Source organism: Siniperca chuatsi, linkage group LG7 (assembly GCF_020085105.1).
Source record: "Siniperca chuatsi isolate FFG_IHB_CAS linkage group LG7, ASM2008510v1, whole genome shotgun sequence".
Classification (NCBI taxonomy): domain Eukaryota; kingdom Metazoa; phylum Chordata; class Actinopteri; order Centrarchiformes; family Sinipercidae; genus Siniperca; species Siniperca chuatsi.
Window position 1 is genome coordinate 1,813,757 of NC_058048.1, and position 20,914 is coordinate 1,834,670.

General features: G+C 40.1%; 1 protein-coding gene across 12 annotated transcripts in view; it reads left to right on the plus strand.

Moving 5' to 3' along the window:
• The window catches only part of myo18ab (myosin XVIIIAb), a 245,579-nt gene that overhangs the window by 219,480 nt on the left and 5,185 nt on the right, over positions 1-20,914 (plus strand). For 7 of the 12 annotated variants that reach the window (XM_044202307.1, XM_044202303.1, XM_044202309.1 and 4 more), the window contains 6 exons: positions 4,650-4,787; positions 9,259-9,444; positions 9,591-9,730; positions 10,893-10,937; positions 17,834-17,956; positions 19,378-20,862. In XM_044202307.1, coding sequence (XP_044058242.1) covers positions 4,650-4,787; positions 9,259-9,444; positions 9,591-9,730; positions 10,893-10,937; positions 17,834-17,956; positions 19,378-20,854 — 2,109 coding nt within the window. In that variant the 3' untranslated portion in view covers positions 20,855-20,862. The remainder of the gene's footprint in view (positions 1-4,649; positions 4,788-9,258; positions 9,445-9,590; positions 9,731-10,892; positions 10,938-17,833; positions 17,957-19,377; positions 20,863-20,914) is intronic. The other 5 variants (XM_044202312.1, XM_044202310.1, XM_044202313.1 and 2 more) reach the window with 3 other exon arrangements.

Here is a 20,914-nt window from a genome sequence, read left to right on the forward strand (position 1 = left end):
ATTTCTGTCTACCAGGGCCTGCAATGAATTTGTCTCCATCTTCACTGACAAAATTCAGAAAATTAGACAGGCAGTCAGTGCCTCCATATCAGGTACAGGATATGTCTTGCCCCTGTGTCCAACTAGAATCATTCAAATAGCATGGCACAATTTGATCCAATTAATCATAAACACTTGGAGGACATTATACAACATCTGAAATCCTCCTCCTGCTGCCTTGATATTCTGCCAACAGGCTTTTTCAAAAATGTTTCTAATTGCATGGCCTCAGATCTTCTACAACTTGTCAACATGTCTCATCTCTCAGGTGTCTTCCCACAGGCCCTGAAAACTGCAGTCATTAAGCCACTTTACAATGTAAAGTAGCTTGCATAAGTATTCATACCCCTTGAACTTTTCCACACTTTTTCACCACAAATGTAAATGTCTTTATTGGGATTTCATGTGATCGACCAACACAAAGTGGCGCATAATTATGAAGTGGAAGGAAAGTTATACATGGTTTTCAAAATTTTTTACAAATAAAACTCAGGCAGTCTGATATCCCTAAATAAAATCCAGTGCAACCAATTGCCTTCAGAAGTCACCTAATTAGTAAATAGAGTCTACCTGTGAGTAATCTAATCTCAGTATAAATATAGCTGTTCTGTGAAGGCCTCAGAGGTTTGTTAGAGGACATTAGTGAACAAACAGCACCATGAAGCCCAAGGAATACACCAGACAGGTCAGGGATGAAGTTGTGGTGAAGTTTAAAGCAGGGTTAGGTTATAAAAAAATATCCCAAGCATTGAACATCTCACGGAGCACTGTTCAATCCATCATTCGAAAATGGAAAGAGCATGGCACAACTGGAAACCTACCAAGAAATGGCCGTCCATCTAAACTTACAGGCCAGACAAGGAGAGCATTGATCACAGAAGCAGCTAAGAGGCCCATGGCCACTCTGGAGGAGCTGCGGTTATCCATAGCTCAGGTGGGAGAATCTGTCCACAGGACAACTATTAGTCGTGCACTCCACAAATCCGGCCTTTATGGAAGAGTGTCAAGAAGAAAGCCATTGTTGGGAAAAAAAGCCATAAGGAGTCCCGTGTGCGGTTTGCCAAAAGCCATGTTGGGAGGACAGCAAATATGTGGAAGAGGTTGCTCTGGTCAGATGAGACCAACATTGAAGTTTTTGGCCTAAAAGCAAGATGCTATGTGTGGCGGAAAACTAACACTGCACATCACCTTGAACACACCATCCCCACTGCGCAACATGGGGGTGGCAGCATCATGCTGTGGGGATGCTTCTCTTTAGCAGGGACAGGGAAGCTGGTCAGAGTTGATGGGAAGATGGATGGAGCCAAATACAGGGCAATCTTGGTAGAGTCAGCAAAAGACTTGAGACTGAGGCTGAGGTTCACCTTCCAGCAGGAGAATGACTCTAAACATACAGCCAGAGCTACAATGGAATGGAATCCAGACCTAAATCCCATTGAGAATCTGTGGCAAGACTTGAAAATTGTTGTTCACAGACGCTCTCCATCCAATCTGACTGAGCTTGAGTTATTTCAATGTCTATATGTGCAAAGCTGGTAGAGACATACGCCAAAAGACAGCTGTATTGCAGCGAAAGGTGGTTCTACAAAGTATTGACTCGGGGGGGCTGAATACTTTTGCACACCACACAGAGTTTTATTTGTAAAAAAACATAATTTTCTTTCCACTTCATAATTATGCGCCACTTTGTGTTGGTCTATCACACGAAATCCCAATAAAATACATTTACGTTTGTGGTTGTAACATGAAAAAATGTGGAAGGGGTATGAATACTTTTGCAAGCCACTGTAGATGCGCCACTAATGAACAATTATAGGCCCGTATCAAACCGCCCATTTTTAAGTAAAATAATTGAAAAGGCTGTTTTTCAACAGCTGAACAACTTCTTGGCATTAAACAACTGTTTTGATGTCTTCCAGTCAGATTTTTGAGCACATCACAGCACCGAGACTGCTCTTGTTAAGGTCTTCAATGACATCTACTTAAATACAGACAGTGGCAGAATTTAAGTCTTGGTATTATTGGATCTCAGTGCTGCATTAGACACTTTCGACCACAACATATTACTAGAATGACTAGGTTGGACTTTGTGGCACAGTATTAAACTGGTTTGAATACTACTTAAAGGACAGACTACTTTGTGTCTATAGGTAATTACACATCTGAATGGACAAACATTACATATGGAGTATGTAAGACTCCATTCTGGGGCCTCTTCTGTTTAACATTCAATGCTACCACTGGCTCATATTATGGAAAACAACAAAATATGCTACCATAATTACAACCCGATTCCAAAAAAGTTGGGACACTGTACAAATTGTGAATAAAAAAGGAATGCAATAATTTACAAATCTCATAAACTTATATTTTATTCACAATAGAATATAGATAACATATCAAATGTTGAAAGTGAGACATTTTGAAATGTCATGCCAAATATGCTCATTTTGGATTTCATGAGAGCTACACATTCCCAAAAAGTTGGGACAGGTAGCAATAAGAGGCCAAAAAAGTTAAATGTACATATAAGGAACAGCTGGAGGACCAATTTGCAACTTATTAGGTCAATTGGCAACATGATTGGGTATAAAAAGAGCCTCTCAGAGTGGCAGTGTCTCTCAGAAGTCAAGATGGGCAGAGGATCACCAATCATGCATCACATACAGGAATGCTACTGCAATGGAAATCACAACATGGGCTCAGGAATACTTCCAGAAAACATTGTCGGTGAACACAATCCACCGTGCCATTCGCCGTTGCCGGCTAAAACGCTATAGGTCAAAAAAGAAGCCATATCTAAACATGATCCAGAAGTGCAGGCGTTTTCTCTGGGCCAAGGCTCATTTAAAATGGACTGTGGCAAAGTGGAAAACTGTTCTGTGGTCAGAAGAATCAAAATTTGAAGTTCTTTTTGGAAAACTGGGACACCATGTCATCCGGACTAAAGAGGACAAGGACAACCCAAGTTATCATCAGCGCTCAGTTCAGAAGCCTGCATCTCTGATGGTATGGGGTTGCATGAGTGCGTCTGGCATGGGCAGCTTACACATCTGGAAAGGCACCATCAATGCTGAAAGGTATATCCAAGTTCTAGAACAATATATGCTCCCATCCAGACGTCCTCTCTTTCAGGGAAGACCTTGCATTTTCCAACATGACAATGCCAGACCACATACTACATCAATTACAACATCATGGCTGCGTAGAATAAGGATCCGGGTACTTAAATGGCCAGCCTGCAGTCCAGATCTTTCACCCATAGAAAACATTTGGCGCATCATAAAGAGGAAGATGCGACAAAGAAGACCTAAGACGGTTGAGCAACTAGAAGCCTGTATTAGACAAGAATGGGACAACATTCCTATTCCTAAACTTGAGCAACTTGTCTCCTCAGTCCCCAGACGTTTGCAGACTGTTATAAAAAGAAGAGGCGATGCCACACAGTGGTAAAATAGCCCTTGTCCCAACTTTTTTGAGATGTGTTGATGCCATGAAATTTAAAACCAACTTATTTTTCCCTTAAAATGATACATTTTCTCAGTTTACACATTTGATATGTCATCTATGTTGTATTCTGAATAAAATATTGAAATTTGAAACTTCCACATCATTGCATTCTATTTTTATTCACAATTTGTAGTGTCCAACTTTTTTGGAATCGGGTTTGTATGCAGACGACACACAACCATATCACCAGCGGACTATAGTCCAATACAAGCGCTGAGTAAGTGTTTTAAACAAATCAACGATGTGCCAGAATTTTCTTCAATTAAACAAAGATAAAACTGATTAAAAGTCAGCGCTCAGCTTCAATCTGTAATGTAAAAAACCACAAACCAAGCCAGAAATCTTGGTGTAATCATGGACTCACACCTGAATTTCAATAGCAACATTAAGACAATTACCTCTTTTAAGAATATATCAAGGATTACAGAACTTTAACAGGATTTGGAAAAACTTGTCCATGCATTTCTCCTCAGTCAACTCGACTACTGTAACAGTGTCTTCACAGGTCTCTCTAAAAATCGATCAGACAGTTGCAGCTGATTCAGAACGCTGGTGCTTGCATCCTCACTAAGACCAAGAAAGTGGATCGCATCACTCCAGTTCTGAGGTCTTTACACTGGCTTCTTGTATGTCAAAGAACTGATTTGAAAATACTACTATTGGTTTATAAAGCACTTAATGGTTTAGGGCCAAAGTACATTTCTGATCTTCTGCTAAGTTATGAGCCATCCAGACCTCTCAGGTCATCTGAGACAGGTCTGCTTTCAGTCCCCAGAGTTAAAACTAAACATGGAGAACCAGCATTCAGTTTTTATGCTCCACATATTTGGAACAAACTCTTTCTTTAAATCAAGGCTGAAGACATTTTTGTTTGCCGCTGCCTTTCATTACATCAAATAATGATTAATTTCTTACACTACACTGTATCTTCTACTTCTGTTTTATCTTAATTTAATTTTCTATTTAACTCTTTTTAAGTGTCTTTAAATGTCTTTTTATATTGCCCTATGTTGCTTTTATGTTTTATATATAGCACTTTATGTTTTATATATGGCACTCACAAGTATAGTGACATAAATATGTTTGTGTTTGTGTCTTAGATGCAAGCCCTCCAGAGCCAACTGGAGTTCCAGGAGCATTCTATGGTGGAGAAATCCCTTGTCAGCCGGCAGGAGGCCAAGATCCGCGAGCTGGAGACAAAGCTGGAGTTTGAGAAGACCCAGGTCAAACGCCTTGAGGTAAGAGTTAAAGATAGGTGGAGGAATGCTGGTGGTGCTTCTGGTGGTAGGCATCTGGGAGAGGAAGCTCCAGCATGTGGAAGACATGGGAATAGGTTGTTGGGAGGGTGTAATGTGCTGCTGGGGTCAGAGATCAACTGCAGAAACACAAAAAGGTCATGATGAACTGAACATAAATGGCACCACATGTACTGTAGCTCCATAAAATTTCAGACCACTGCAAGTTAGATATAACCATCTTAACTTTGTCCTCTAGCTTGTGTTACTCTCACTTGACAATACCATTTGTTATTCTGTCATTTTCAAATTACTTTCAGATTTTGCCTGAGACAAAAAGCACAAGTGAAGAATAAAGGTTACCATTTACACGCTCCCAGGGAGAAATTGAAATCCTCTCTCACCCACTGATAAAATGACCGCTCAATTTTGCAGGTTCAGTTTAGTAATTACTAGCTGTGCAATGTGCTCACTGCCAGGCACACTCCCTCTGTTCCTTGCCCTCCAAAGTCAAAATAAATATATTTATTTATTAAATGTGATTGTTTTTTAAAGATAGCTGGATTTCTAGCCTGTGGTGAAATGTGCAGAAATTGGAAAATATACCCAAGGATTAGACTCCTTCTGCTTTTTGGTTGGATTTTTATGGCTTCTCACCAGCATTCAAAGCTGCAGTGTGTGAATATTTCAGGTTGCCTGAGTAGTAAAGCTCATCAAAGCTGGAGGTAGCAGAGCTCAATCAATACAGATGTGAGGAGGCATAGTACAACACCCACTCAGTATGTGAAATATGGACAGGGCCGGTGGCTTATGCAGGAGCTCACTCACTGATAAAGTGTGGTGCTCGCATTGATGCGCAGACTGAATACAGACTTGCTGCAGATTTAAAAGACTTATATAGGAGTCACCTGTTAAAACACAACTGAAGACTAACATGTGATGAAAGTCTGCTGCGCCACTCCAACGCATTATTGATACAAATAAGCTAATCAGTAGTTAAAATTGTTTTCGGATTGGGTTCTGTGGAGAAGTGTTATGCTCGTATCCATACTTACTGAACCACAGCAGGCATTTGTTCATATTATTTCAGGTAGGTTTTACAAAATAACCACATAAAAACAAACAAACACGAAGCCAGTGGTAATGCTGATACAGCGGATTGTTAGATGAAGTTTCCCCGGTAAACACACTGATCTCTTTGGCTGTCACAGTCCCTCCTGCCTGCTGCTCCTCTTGCGGTCACTTCTCGTCCGGAGCCCTATTTGCTGCTGGAGTGTCTCTGGGCTGGGCAGAGCGGACAGGCACACTCCACCCTGCGGACACCCGGCCTGTCTGCAGTTATCCAGTGAAATATCTTAATATCTACAATATGGATTGGCATATAATTGGGTATAGACATTCATGGTCTCCATGGGATTAATCACAATGTGTGTAATTTTCTGACTTTTCATCTAGCACCAACAACAGTTTGAAATGTCTCAGCAGTTATTGGATAGATTGTCATGACATGGTACAGATTTTTCGGTTCCTCTCAGGATGAATTGCAATAATTTTGGTGATCCTCAGATTTTTCATCTACCACCATCATCAGGTCAAAATTCCAATTTGGCCAGTACTGTGGTTTATGACCAAATAATTGCAAAAATAATGATATGATTTAAACTGAAAAGAGTATATTGCACAACGGTATATTCTGTGTTAATACTCCTGTGCAATATACTCTTTTCAGTTTAAAATTCCCTGCTTATTGATATTTATTCATACTTCTATTACTACTGTACAATATCCACCGTCTCATTATAATCTTAATAGGCTACACTTAACAGTTCATGCACTATTACTTACTACTTGTATTATTACATTGTATTATTATACCGTGCATACTTACAAACAGTAAAACAACACAAAGGGCTATTTTTGGGCCATTTTGTTTCAGGTACCAGTGAGACATGAAATATGATCCAGGACGTACAGTTTGAGTAATAGATCCATAAGTCTGAAGGCTGATCAGAAGCCAAAACACAAAGTTATCATGGTGGCAATTATTTATATTATGTCACACATCTCAAGGTAAACGGTTGAAATACTGCATTCACGTTACAAATAAATCTTACTTTCTCTTACTTACATTTATTCATTTGGAAGATGCTGTTGTCCAAAGTGAATACAAATGCAGTACAATCCAAGCCACAGTGCTTTGGCACTTGGAGAAAGAGCTAGGGAAGGATTGAGAGAGAGACAGAGCATGTTATGTGAGTAAATACTCTTGAAAGAGGTTGTGGTAGTTCAAGTAGTTGTTGAAGACACAGAGGGATCGAATCAAGTTGGTTAACTCATTCCACCACAGAGGGACCACATAGGAAAAGAGTTTGGATTGAGATTCTCTGAGTCTGTTGGGGCCCTAGGCAAAAATCCCAGGGCCCCCACCAACCAGCATTTATCACCATTATGTTACAAATAACATGACACTGATGAAAAATGTGCAAAATCTAAACTTTTTTAATTTAAAATGTTCACATTAGTAGTTGTTTAAACACTATTGATATAAATAACATAAAAACCTTGTAATTTTCAAAATATAAAAGAACAATAAAAACCTAAATAATTAATTAACTTCAGGAACTGCTATAAAAAAACAGGGCATATATTGTCATAAAGAATCTAGGGCATGTGTTATCAATTAAAGTGAAATTTATTGAACTCAGGTATCAGCATCAGCTCTGATCTGCCTGTGTTGGTGTATCTTCCTCCTCGTGATAGGGAGGAGGTGGGGTGGCCATCATCTTGCTGGAGTTGGACACTGACTGAACTGATATGACAAAAAAACCCAACAGGGTGTATATTGTCATAAAGAATCTTTAGAGGGCATGGCATATGTTATCAATTAACAGTCTTTCAGACTGCTAGCTAGCAAGTATACGTTAGTTGAGTGCGGCACTCAACTTGGTCACGGCCAGCAGAGCTGGCCACTCTCCAGGCTGGAGTCTCCAGCTCTGCTAGCTAGGTTAACTAACAAAAAACATGGAAGAATAAACACCATTAATCTAATGCTAGCTGAAGTGATTCAAGTGTCTTCCCCATCGTTAAGGCTAACGTTAGACTAAAAAACAGCATTCAGACAGCTATTTACTGTTATACAACGGAATCGTCATATCTGCTCCACTTACCACTGTCTTGTTTTCTTTTTTCTTCATCCTCTTTTTTGTCTTTGTTTTTTTCACTTCCAGACAGATAACTCCTCTTCATTTTCCGTCATTGACTTTCAATTTAAACTTTGTGTATCATGCAAGTTTGATGGGACGGGAATGACATGGGGCCTCTTCAGGGAGGTTTCCTACTAAGATGTCATTGCAAAAAGTCCATTGTTTGTTTAAGGTAGAGGGGGTTGCGGTCACTGCAGTTACCACATTTTGAGACATTGCTATGGAGACATTGCGGCTTTGGTTATAGTAGTCAAGGCCACAGATGACTACGAGGAGTTGAGCAGCATACTCAGATAGGACCTGATCTTTCTGATGTTATTTATATAGTGCAAACAAACACGACTGAGCCACAGATGCAACATGTTCAGTAAAAATTAGTTGGTCATCAAGACTTTATTGGAGAGAGCAGGGCGGAGCTGAGACAATCTACCAGTGTCATTGCACGTATTTGATTGGCCATCTCAGCATCTTGCCGGATGATGTCTTGTGGCAGACTGGCAAAGGTTGAGCCAGGTTAAACTTTTTTTTGCCGAAGCCCTCTGCGTTGGGGCCCCCACTGTGCTAAAAGACTAGCCTCATTCAAATGAAAGAGAAGGCTGCATGTTTTCATGCAGTACATATTTTTGTATACTGTCCAGCCTGCTCTACATGTTCTCACATACAGTATATGTATAATATATATAAATGGGTGACAAATGAAAGAAAAAACCAACATGAAGTCTTAGTCTTAGTATGGAGTCAGGCCACCACGAGCCTCCAGGACAGCTTCAGTGCTCCGTGCCAAGTCTGTGGAGCACCAATTCTCCACAATATATTCCCTCATTTATATATACAACCTTTATTAATCAGGTAATCTCATTGAGATCAAGATCTCTTTTGCAAGAGATACCTGAGTACAGCAGATACAAAGAAAAACAAACATAGCCAGACATAACAAAAGGACATAAAGCATCAGTCACAGACGTCACAAAATAGATTTTAAGATGAAACTTTATATTATCATCATTTGGTCTTATGGAGATGGTGGTGGAGAGCGTTGTCTTACACGTTGGTCCAAAATCATCCATAGATGTGAAACTGGTTGAGATCTGGTGACTGTAAAGGCCGGAGCATTTTATTCACGTCATTTTCATACTCCCCAAACCATTCAGTTAGCCCTGGTGCACGAAAGCATCTGCATTTGATATGGTTTTCCTTTCATTTGTCCCCCGTCTTGTATATGGTATCAAGCTGACCGTATTGTTGAACCTTCTGTCTTTATTGCTGCGCAGAGCCTTGTAGCTCGTATTAAGGAGAACGTGGAGAAGCTGACGGAGGAACGAGACCAGCGCAGCAGCAGCGAGAATCGAGAGAAGGAGCAGAACAAACGTCTGCAGAGACAGATCCGCGACATCAAAGAGGAGATGGGTGAACTGGCCAAAAAGGAAGCCGAGGCTGGACGCAAAAAACACGAGCTGGTAAGGATGAAACAGACAGTAATGAGACAACTTACTAACAATTATCAATGAGCCTGCATAGCATCCATCAACAATAAATCAGTGTTCAAAAACACTGAACTGGTCAACCTTTGATCCCGGTCAGCTGACTCTTGTCTCATTAACAGGAAATGGACATTGAGAGCTTAGAGGCTGCTAATCAGAGCCTGCAGGCAGACCTCAAGCTGGCCTTCAAAAGAATCGGTGACCTCCAGGCAGCCATCGAGGACGAGATGGAGAGTGACGACAATGAAGACCTTATCAACAGGTACAAATTAACTTCTTGTTTTGGAGCTTCTTGAAGTTCCAGAAGGTGGAGGACTTAATATTAAACAGAGTATAAACAAAGATTAAGTTTGATAGCCAGAAATATTTGCATTGCCCAAGGAATAAGTCACTAGGCAGACACCATTTACATATGTAGAGTCCAATCTTCATTGTATTAAAGGGCACAAAAAAATAGCATAACTCATCATTTACTAGCTTTTTCAAGAGCGTTCAGCAGAATCTCACTGTCTTAGCAGATGGAGTTTGCTCAGTTGTCATGAAAATTGTTCAACTGTTAACTGACTGAAAATCAGGAAGATTTCCCTCTCTGTACATATTTGGAAAACATTCATATCATGGTTTGACAAAGCAATCTTGATTCAAGGTTCACTTACTACCTTTTTCTTGTGAAAACATTATGAAAATGTTGAACTGCTCATTTAAGTTGAGTTTTCAGCTGTCATGTAGCACACTGCCATGTGACCAATGACAATTTCAACAGTTCAGAGCCTTCCAGATATTGAATTTTCTGGTCATTTATTGTTGTTATTACATCTTTAATGCCCTTCCTCCTCAGCATCATGACTCACCTTATATAGACAGCAGTTATCCCAGCTAATGTCTGCTTCAACTCCACAGAGATAATAAGTAGAGGGGGTTACAGTGAGGGAGTGAGTTAGTTGCACTGAAATGATCATAGGGTTTATAATAAAGCATTCCAGAGGTAGTTCTTTTTTGACTCAGTCAGACTATATTATTCACACCCAGTAAAAAGTCCTGTACTCTAGCTGGGGCTCCTTGTAAGAAAATGTATACACTCTCTGAGATGCCTGCTGAGCCGTACAAATCTTTCAGTACAGTCCCACAAAGACCGGGTGAGAGATCTTCTCCCTACAGCAGCAGTAAACAGCTGTGTGAGTCCTTAGAATACGCTCTGTAATGCTTTGAGGTGGAATGCTGAGTCAGTGCCCCTAAAAACATGATGTGTATGGTACAGTTAGTTTGCCAAAGGGAAAAACAAATCCAGAATTATTGAGATATTTTTAAGCATTCACATTTTATGTATTATTTTTGTCTTGATTCTTATTTCATGTTTTTCTTTCCTATTGTCTTCTGTTGTTTTCTTTTTTGTTTGTCCCTCCACCCATCATCATCACGACCAGTTTGCAAGACATGGTGACAAAATATCAGAAAAGACAGAACAAAACGTGAGGAACTTGAACTTGTTTGTTTGTTTTTGTTGTGTTGTTTTGTTTTGTTTTGAACCACTGGAAATGATGCAGCATTCTACAGTCTTTGAACATTTAGTCGAGAATTTGATAGCGGAGAGAGAGAGAGAAACTCAAGTTTTTCTCTCTTAGTTTCGGTCCAGTTAGTCCATCACTTATGGCTGTCACACTGTGGAAAAGAGCTGATATTTAAAGGAAAAATCCCCCTGACAGAAAAATAGAAACGATATTTGGAATGCACCTGGCATTCTGGGCCAAGTTTGTTGATTGGTGATTTTTTTCTGATTCCTGTGATAATTTTCATCTATTTTAAGACATCAGCTTTTGGTGTCAGGCCCTCAGAATTAAAGAGCGGTGGCTCAGTTACAGATCCACACATGTTCAACAATTGCCTCATGGAAGAGGCAGAGATACAGTAAATCCAAGGGGGGATTTTACTTTGATGTGTGAAGGCTCGGGGATAATGCATCATCGACAGTGCAGAGAGATTCCCTCATAACATTTTACTCTACTCTTTATTGCATGCCCTCACATGCTGAGATGCATGAATAGCACTGACAATATGTTACTTGAGCCTCAGTATGAAAAAAGCCTCCCTCCTCAGATTCCCTGTATGGTTAAACACTTTGCAAAGCTTTGAAAGGCACAAGTGTCGTGATCTCTCTGGTCATACCCCTCGAGGCCGAGATCTTCCTCACAGTTCTCCTTTACCCGCTGAGGGGTATATCCAGCTGTGTTTACCGCCTTGCCTTGGTCTGAGGGCGTCATGTCGGATGCTGCTGTGTTGTGTTTGAACAGCAGTCAGCGATAAGTCAGCCTCTCGCTCCCCGGGCCCTCTTTATATTTCATCAGCCCACTCTAGGGCTGGATGTGACTGTGCTCGGCGGTGACTGCCCTCCTGACAGGAGAAAAAAAGGGTGTGTTTCTCGTCAATCTTTGACTTGCTCTTGTTTAATAATGCAGAACCCTCAAATGTCTTGCTCATAAGGCAAGTAGCACACATACAGTATTAACCTCTGGCTACCAGCCATTGCAGTCCTTTGCCAGTGTTTGGTTTTCCGATTGTTTAAAGGATTAGCTAGTCTGTCCTGGTGTTTGGATAAGACACAACATGCATTTCTATTTTCATTAAATATAGATTATGTAGCTATACATTTGAATAAATTATTTGAATACAGTATAGGTCTATTTCTACTAAGCTGTTCTAAAATACATAAAATCCTGAAAGGCATATATCTAATGCTGGAGCACTTTTCGCTTAAAATATCACAGAAGTTATATTTGGGGCGGGGGGGTTCTGCTACAGTGTTCTCTTTTGAGGACATATCAGTGCCCAAAAGGAAGAAAATTATATTTTATATTATTTGGTTTCATGACAACACCCCCTCTGTCTGTGCGTATTTCAGTCAGAATGCCATTGTTTCTCAAATTCATAGCATATGGCAAATCACTTAATTATAGAAAACACAGGCTTTTTGCTAATGTCTCCTTTTTATACAAACTTGGACACATACTATGGAGCACACAGTGGACACACTGAGCATGAGGCTTTTCATCTAGTTAACTAGCTTATTCACTTCAATTAAGTATTCCAGCAAGTAACACTGCAGCTAATGGAAGAAAATTTTATGGAGATAGAAGTATGGTGTCTGTTAACTTCTAATCAGCTTTAGCCAGCTAATATTGTTAGCATTAGCTTGCCAGCTAAAATGCTTTAGATACTGGTCCAATAGTTTACACTGTGAAGGTACAGCAGTATGCAATACATTATATGATACAGTATACATTATTAACATTATCTGCACTGGCTGGTGTAGTTTTATAAAGAAAGTTAGCTGAATAACTAAAATAGCTAAAAAGGCTGATTGTAGGTTAGTTTTCTATTTATTTTTACATGCCACTCTAATTATTAATAATTAGTTAGTTAATTATTTATAAACAAACATTTATCGATGTAATACGTTTTTAATATATTTTTGACTTGCCTAATAACTTTACTTTTATTGACTTTTGTCAGTTTCGGGGACGTGTGTCTTGTCTTGCACTGTAGCTTGTTGAATGAGCTAACAAAATCCACTAAGGGAAAACTGCAGTTCAGTTTGTAGGCTAGATAGCTAATTACATAGTCAGCTTTATTTGACTTGATTTGATTTATTCATGGCTCTACAAAACACACCAATCCAAAGGATAACATGTTAAAGTGAGCTTATTTCCAACATGGTCCCAAGATGTTAAAAGCTGGGCGCGAACCAGGTACCATAAATTCAAACAATAGAAAACCAAAATGACATGAATACAAACTAATTCAAAAAATAAATATTATATTATAAATATATATTAAAACAAAAGTAAAATTTAATTAATAGTATGTCACCTTACTTCATAAAAATCCCTAACCCAACCTCTAAAGGTCCCTTTTGTTTTTGCCAATTTGATATTTAATAGAAGGCTGTTCTACAAAACAGCACCAGTATAGAAAATGAGCTTCTGTAGCACAATAAACAGCTTAAAAATGTCCCTTTAAATGTCAACATTAGTTAGTTTAGATGCTAAATGTTGTGTGCAATTCATATCGCACTGAAGTCACTGCTCAGTGCAGTGGAAGTTTTGCAGCACAGAATAACAGCGTTACCTTTTCACATTTTCCAAGTGTATGCTTCTTGATGGTCTTGGAGAGGATGCATATGCCTGTCTGCGCTCCAAAGCCAAAGGGACTTCACGGGGTCAACAGTTTCATATATCGGAGGCAAAAACAGTAGCATCTATAAGACCCAGGGACACAGAGGAGCAAAGCTGAGCAGAGCAGAGCAGGAAAATCCATAGAGGCTAATGATGAATGTAATAGTGTGTAACAGAGATGTACAACCAATGGCGGCAGAATGTCACAGACAATTAATGTCTCCTCAGCACTGTGTTTGTTTGCTTCCTCCAGGCTATCGGCAGGGCTTAACTAATGGTATGGTGGTCAAGGACATAAATTGTGGTTGACACCATGTGTGAAGCGCTCAATTACATAGTGCCCAACATTGTGGTTTTGGCTATAGACCTGTGAGGTCTCTCTGTGTGCTTTGAATGTATCATGAAATTGTACACAGATATCAAAGTCTTGGAGAATAATGACAGTCAAAGTTTTTGACCTGGAGGATTATATATAATCTCGTCACGTCCTCTTGAATATTTTTGCATAGAGGTAGTTGTTGGAAACACTCACTGATTCACACTGTATTTAGATAAAATTTAAGAAATGTGTTAAAACTTACATGGTTTAATGGAAACAACTACTGAGATTAATGGGATGAAAGCAATACTAGAGACTGCACAAATTTTCGCCAAGATTGTCTCATTTTTAAACAAAAATGTACACCTTCAGATCTGTTTATTTGATTCTATAATCACATAAAAATTCTACACATAGGGCTTTATGACTGGAGTAGTGCCTGAAGCATGTATCTGTACTCAAACCTGTCTCCTAGAAATTCTGTTCATATACTACTAATTTGCAACAGCAAATACATTCTGAATGAAACATAATGCTGCCCTTATTACATTTTTTATTAACATAATATGGAACCATTTTTAATTAACATATCTGCAAAGTTGCTAAATGTTCATACTGAATATAGCTGCAAAACATTTACTTTCAACATATTTCTTTCTATTATATCTGGGCATAACAACTAAAGCTTGATGAATGTTTTCATGTTTATGTTGAGGCAAAGTGTTTTAGCAGCCTAAACTAAACCACATGCAATGGATGCAAATCCTGGTGTCACAGTCCTGCGCTTTGTACTCCCACCATCCAACTCGACCACCTCCGTATGACTTTTCTGTGGTACAAGAACGTAACACTTTGTGGACTATAAATAATTTTGCCAGTCCACGACATGACAACATAATCCAGGCAGAAATTACCTTCAGAAATTAGTTTCCTCTAAAATGTATTTGGCATAACCATTTCTACTAGAAAGAGTTTCTGTACCACAAGCTGAACAGTCATTTTTTAGTACTGCTGTAAGTTTCAGGAAACTCAGCAGTGTCACTAAGGTTACAAGGTGGAAAAATAACCCCTTAGCTGCACTTTATTTTCCCATTTCCATTTTCTCAAGGCAGGAGTTATTTAAAACGAGTGTTGCCAGTGAAGACAAAGGTTGAAAGACTAATTTAAGAGGGCTGTAGGGAAGAGTTGACTCAGGTTCTGCTAGAGTGTCCTCTCCCCTCATTGAGTGATGTTTACTCAGTCTTTTCTGACAAGTCCACATTGCCAAAGACAATAGCACTTGGCTGCTCTGTCATCATAACAGTAGGCAGCAGCAAATCCCCAAATTGTCTAATAGTCAAGGCATGTTCTGCAAAGCTAATTACAGCTTAAGAGTCTGTTGCCCCCGTCCGTCCTCCCATTCCTCCCTCCTCGCCTTTTGGCGTAAATGCAGTCCCAGCTTTACTGTTCAAGGTTATTGTATTCCAAAAGCAAGAAGGCTGTACATTTGGATCTCACTGGGAAAACCATTATGTGAAATCTCCCCTTTGACATCTAGGGAGCTTTTGTCTCTTGACTGCTAATGATGTTAATTATAGGTGGTACTGGGCTTTTCTGAGCTCTGTGTGCTGGAGAAAATAATGTTTTTCTCTCTCTTCCTTGAAAAGATGGGAAGCTTTCTGAAACAGATGCAGAGATGTTGAGCCACTCCTCTGATGTCTCTGTAGGACTATTAAGCTGTAACAACTTAATTTCACAGCGACACACATGCGCTGGGCTTTGATGGCACTTAATGAGTGTTGCGTTCTTTTCATCCGTGTCAAATTTTATGACAAGCCCTCTATTTTACTTCATGGCTCGCACTGGTTTGTGAACGTGTAATGATAATTGAGAGGAAAAGCAGTGCAGTGCCCAACTGTGTACCAAATCATTCTGTCAAAAACTGAAATTATGAGTGTATGCATAAGACTGTGTGTGTGCGCAGGACTGGTGATGAAAGTAATTACCAGATGAAAAGTAAATCCAGACATTTTCTGCCACTTTGCTGTGCTTTTTTTCAACATAGGTGGTGTTTTCATAGTTTTTGCCATCTTTCATTGTTAGTTGGGGTAACATTTATAGATCTAAAAACAAACAGAAGTGAACATTTTCTCACTCACTTTAAAACTGGTGAAAGTGGTTTTGGTCTAATCTTCATAAGGTATATGCAGGCATATCCTGATAAAGGTAGTTTAGACTGAAATGTATGAAATAATGAAAAGTATGAAATACACCAGCAAATATGTGAGACAGTGTGCAAGAGATTTTCCAATGCAAGAAGGTGAACTTTGCACTCTGAGTAAATTGGTTGTTCTGCTAAAGTTAGAACAACTTATGAACTGAGATAGTGGTACTCCAATAACACAAAAAATCTCAATACTATGGCCTCAGTTTACCATTTTATTCTCTTATGCCGATACATTTCAGCAAACAAGCCATCATCAGAACACCAATAGAGTAGTATCCTCAAACATAGATTGCACTATTACATAAATATTATTACATAAAATCCCATTCAAGTAACATCAGTTGAGTTTATCAGATTTCACACAGCTCCCTCTGGAGCCACAAAAGGCTTTATTCACATATGCAGTAGTACTCCCCAACACCTGTACAGACTTTAATGTGTAAAATTGGTCAAATTAGTTTGAGTATGGAGACTACAAATTTAAAACAGAAAGCCTGCATTACAATTTGTGGGCATAGATTTTGAAAGACCTGGGTATTTACCAGGCAGTGAAGGTCTAATAAAAGATGCTATTAATATGCATTTGAGCGAGTGTAGGATCCAGTGATTTTGGAGTATATACGTCTGCTTCTTTGATTTTGAACATTCTTTTCTAAATCTGTGTCTCACAACTTCCCACAAATTATGGAACTGAGATACTAAATCGTTGTAGCACCCCTTTACAGCAACATGAGTGATCAGTCAAACTGGCAGGTGCTGAACACATCGTCAATTGGGTAATTAGGTGTGTGTCTAGCAGAGTTGGTTCTTTCCCAGATCTCGGTAATAAATTTGGTGGGTAAAATCTTACCATACCTAACAGGAGTGATGGCAAAAACTGTGAAAATAAAAGCCAGCTTGTAAAAAAAAAAAAAAAGAAAGTTCCTATAATACAAGTGCTATCATTGGGTTTTGTTCCTGTCATGGTGCTACCTTTACTCTTGGAAGAGTAAAGGTAGAATTTTTGTTGGATGCCTCAGTACCAGCTAACTGCTGGACCATGATAGCACTGATCTAACAGGGACGACAGTGACAAGCCATGTGGTTTTTGAATCTATATAACCGCTATTGGGCATGTTTATGTGTTTACAGGGGCTCTTTGAGCTGACTGCATGTGCTGTCTTTCATTCATTTCAATTCCATTCAGTTTTATTTATATAGCGCCAATTCATAACAGAAGTTATCTCATTGCACTTTTTCTATAGAGCAGGTCTAGACCGTACTCTTCATTTGTTAACAAAGAGGTTGTGGCAGAAAATGATGTTGCAGCTGAGCCTAGAAAAGGAGGAGGAAGAGGAAAAACCAGCATACACAATCAGAAATGCCCGCGTTTCTGCAGCTGGGGCAACCGAAGGCATGCGTTGCTTTCATACCCCTAAGTGCAGTCCCTCTTTGGTTCCACACTAATACTTATAGCCTGTTCTTCATTCTCTGGTTCCACAGCTACAGAGGATTACAGAAATGTTTCTTCTGGTGTCGACTCTCGTTTCACACTAACATTACTTTTACCTTATTCTATTCTCTCTGAATGGCCATATCTGACTTTCTTTTCTCTATTCGTAACCTCCTTTGCCATCTCGTCTCTCCTCTCCTTCCCCCTAACATGTTTTCCTGTCTATGACTCCTCACCAGTCAGGGGGATTCAGACATAGACTCTGAGGTGGAGGATCGTGTGGACGGGGTGAAGTCCTGGTTGTCCAAAAGCAAAGGTTCCACCAAGAACCTATCAGATGACGGCAGCCTGAAGAGCTCCAGGTCAGTACAAAGGCAGCTGGTATTACTATCACTTCAGCAGCAGTTAGTAAGCAGTCTACCTAGACATTTGACTGCTTTTGGACTTCTGTCTGTCTGGATGAAATGGTTTACATGATCTGACCCAGAAGAAGTAAACCAGAGCAGAATACTTAAATGAAACTGAAATGAGGGGACTGCTATTACTTAAATGTATTTTCAAGCTGCTTTGTTTTTTCATGTGACCCACTCGGTAAAGAGGAGACTTTTCTTTCTTAAAACAAAACACCTCCTTGGTAGATTTATCGACATGCCCAATGGCCAGCTAGCATAGTCTACCTGAGCCACTCTCTGAGATTAATGAATGTGTTTGCCGGCTGACAGCTTCGATTACCCCAGATTTGTCTCCTTACCAGAAGATTTAACTTCACTCCCTGAGCCGAGCCACTCCCAATTTCAAAAACTTTTGGAGTATTTAAATCTCTCGTAGCAGCATGTCCCCATAGACATACACTGACTGATTCATTGAGCTAGCCAGCACCGCCCCTTGTAGTAGTAGCTTTCAAGTTCAAGTGACTTTAATTGCCCATTCGCACAGGTACACTTGTACAAGTACACTGGAAATCTTGCCCAATTCTGTCAGTCATTTAACAAAGAGGTGACCAGCAAAAGGAGGTGAAAAGGGAGACAAGAATATTATTTAAAGGTTTATCAAGTTTAACATGATTACTTAAACTTATATATGGTAAACATTTTAAATCAGAGTTTAGCCAAATGATGTTACTTAAATCTTCTGTAATGCTAACAGGGATACATTGTTTAGGATCAGTGTTAAACATACTGTACCTTAGTTCAACATGATGCTCATTAGAAAAAATATGGATTTTGAATAAAAGTCACATATTACTGTAAAAATTACTAGGTAATTTCCCATCAGAATACAAAGTTTTTGCTAGTAGTAATTGTGTTTCTATGAAAGTACATATAGTCTGTGTTTTTACTGAAACCCAACAGTTAAGGTTAGGGTTAACCTAACTCTCAACTCTCAGATTCAGATTTGATTTACTCTACTGTAGACCACACATCATGGTATGGAGTACAAACATCAGTCAGGCATACGCAATAGAAAAATTACTTCACGATTGCAACAAGTACCACATACTCTTTCTTCTTTCCAAATGTTTTGAATCAATTTTTAGTCCTTGTTAGTCCCTTGTCAGTTGTCCCTAGTTACACTCTCCTTAATCTGTCTTTCTTTTCATTGCTGTACTCTCATTTTGCAAAATTTCAGCTTTTACATTTCTCATCACATTTCTGTTTTTATTTGTCAAGTTTCGTTCATTGGTTTTTTATTCCTTCACTCACCTCCACTTGACCCAATATCTGTCATTTGCTCTGCCACTGTCTTCATTCCTTTGTACTTTCCGCTGTTGTTTCTTTCTTAGATTTGCTGTAAATGTAGATGCAAAGGAAGGGAGAGAATGGAAAGAGGGTAAGGAATGGAAAGAGGTAAATAAAGAGGGCAAAGAGGTAGAGCCCAGCAGGTCAATGTCAGTGATGAGCTCCCTCAGCTACAGAAAACGATCCAACCTTGATTCCATCGGTGGCAAAAGGGATGACTTCTTCAGTGCCCTCAAGGAGAATGCCGAATCAGAAGACGCTCTATCCTTCCATAAGTCTAAACCCAAAACCTCAGATCTTCAGGATGATACCTACTCAGTCAACTCCAGGAGGAAGTCCCAGGCAGGGGATGACATGAATGACAGAGAATCAGTCATCTCTCAGGCCTATTCAGATGCAAACAGCCGAGCCAGGAAAGGCATGGGCAGCCACTGGAATGACTTTGACAAAGAATCAATCATTTCATTAACTGCACAAAGTCGAGCCTCTACACGTCTTGGGTTAAGCCCAGAGAATGATGCCATCAGCTTAGGTCTGTCAAGCCCACTTGGACGCCGCCAAAGCACCTCACGCTTAGATGAGGGCAGAGGTGGACGGTCACTGTATTGCAGCAGTCCCAGTAGCCCTTGCTTTAGCAGATTGTCTGGGGGTCGCAGTCCTGGAAGTGTTAGCCGAGCTGATTCCCACATGTCGCTGGCACGCAGCTGCCATCTGAGCAAATTTGATGTTGTTATTGATGATGGTCAAAGTGTGGCCTTCACAGAGAGGTGGGCTTACAGTCCTCACTTGTCCACCGGCCGCAGTATCTCCATGCCACCACCACAAGCCAGATCATCAACTGCTGATAATGACCCAATTGATAACTTGGATATCAAGCCAGTCAGTCATCGCAACTACCTTGACCCTGACTTAGAGAAAGCCATCAATGAGGTGCTGAGTTTCAAGCCTATCAAATTCAAGCGCAGGAGCTTGGAAGACTCTGAGGGTGAAGAAGAAAAATCCAAGAATGATGAAGACACCAGCAAAGGTATCCATAATCGAGACAGTACTCGCCCTGCCAGCAGTCTTAGACGCTCTGCATCCGCCGTGGACTGCATGAGACCATCCCACAGCTGTAGCAGTCGCCATCACAGTAAGAGCAAAGGCAAGAGCAAGAAAAAGAAGAGAAGCCACAGTTCCGAGTCTGACAGCTCAGGAGATGACCATTGTCACAGGAGCAGCTCCAAGAGGAGGTCCAAGAAGTCAAAGAAAAAGTCCAAGAAGAGGGAGGAATCTTCATCTTCTTCCTCGTCTTCTTCGTCTTCAGATTCCGAGTCAAGCTCCGGGGCCTCCACCATTTCCTACCGAAGCTCCAGCAGTGTGAAGAGGGCCCCGGTTCGAAAGGTGTCCAGTCCAGAAGGGGAAGGAGAAGCTAGGCCACAGAGTGAGAGCCAGCCACATAACAAAAAGGATGATAAGAAGAGGAAGAAGAAGGTGGACAGCCTGATGATGAAGTACCTGTACCGGCCGGACAGTGACTGAGGCAGGCAGTAGGTGGTTGCTTGATGTGGACTTACCTTGAAGAGTGTTTTTGAAGCATGT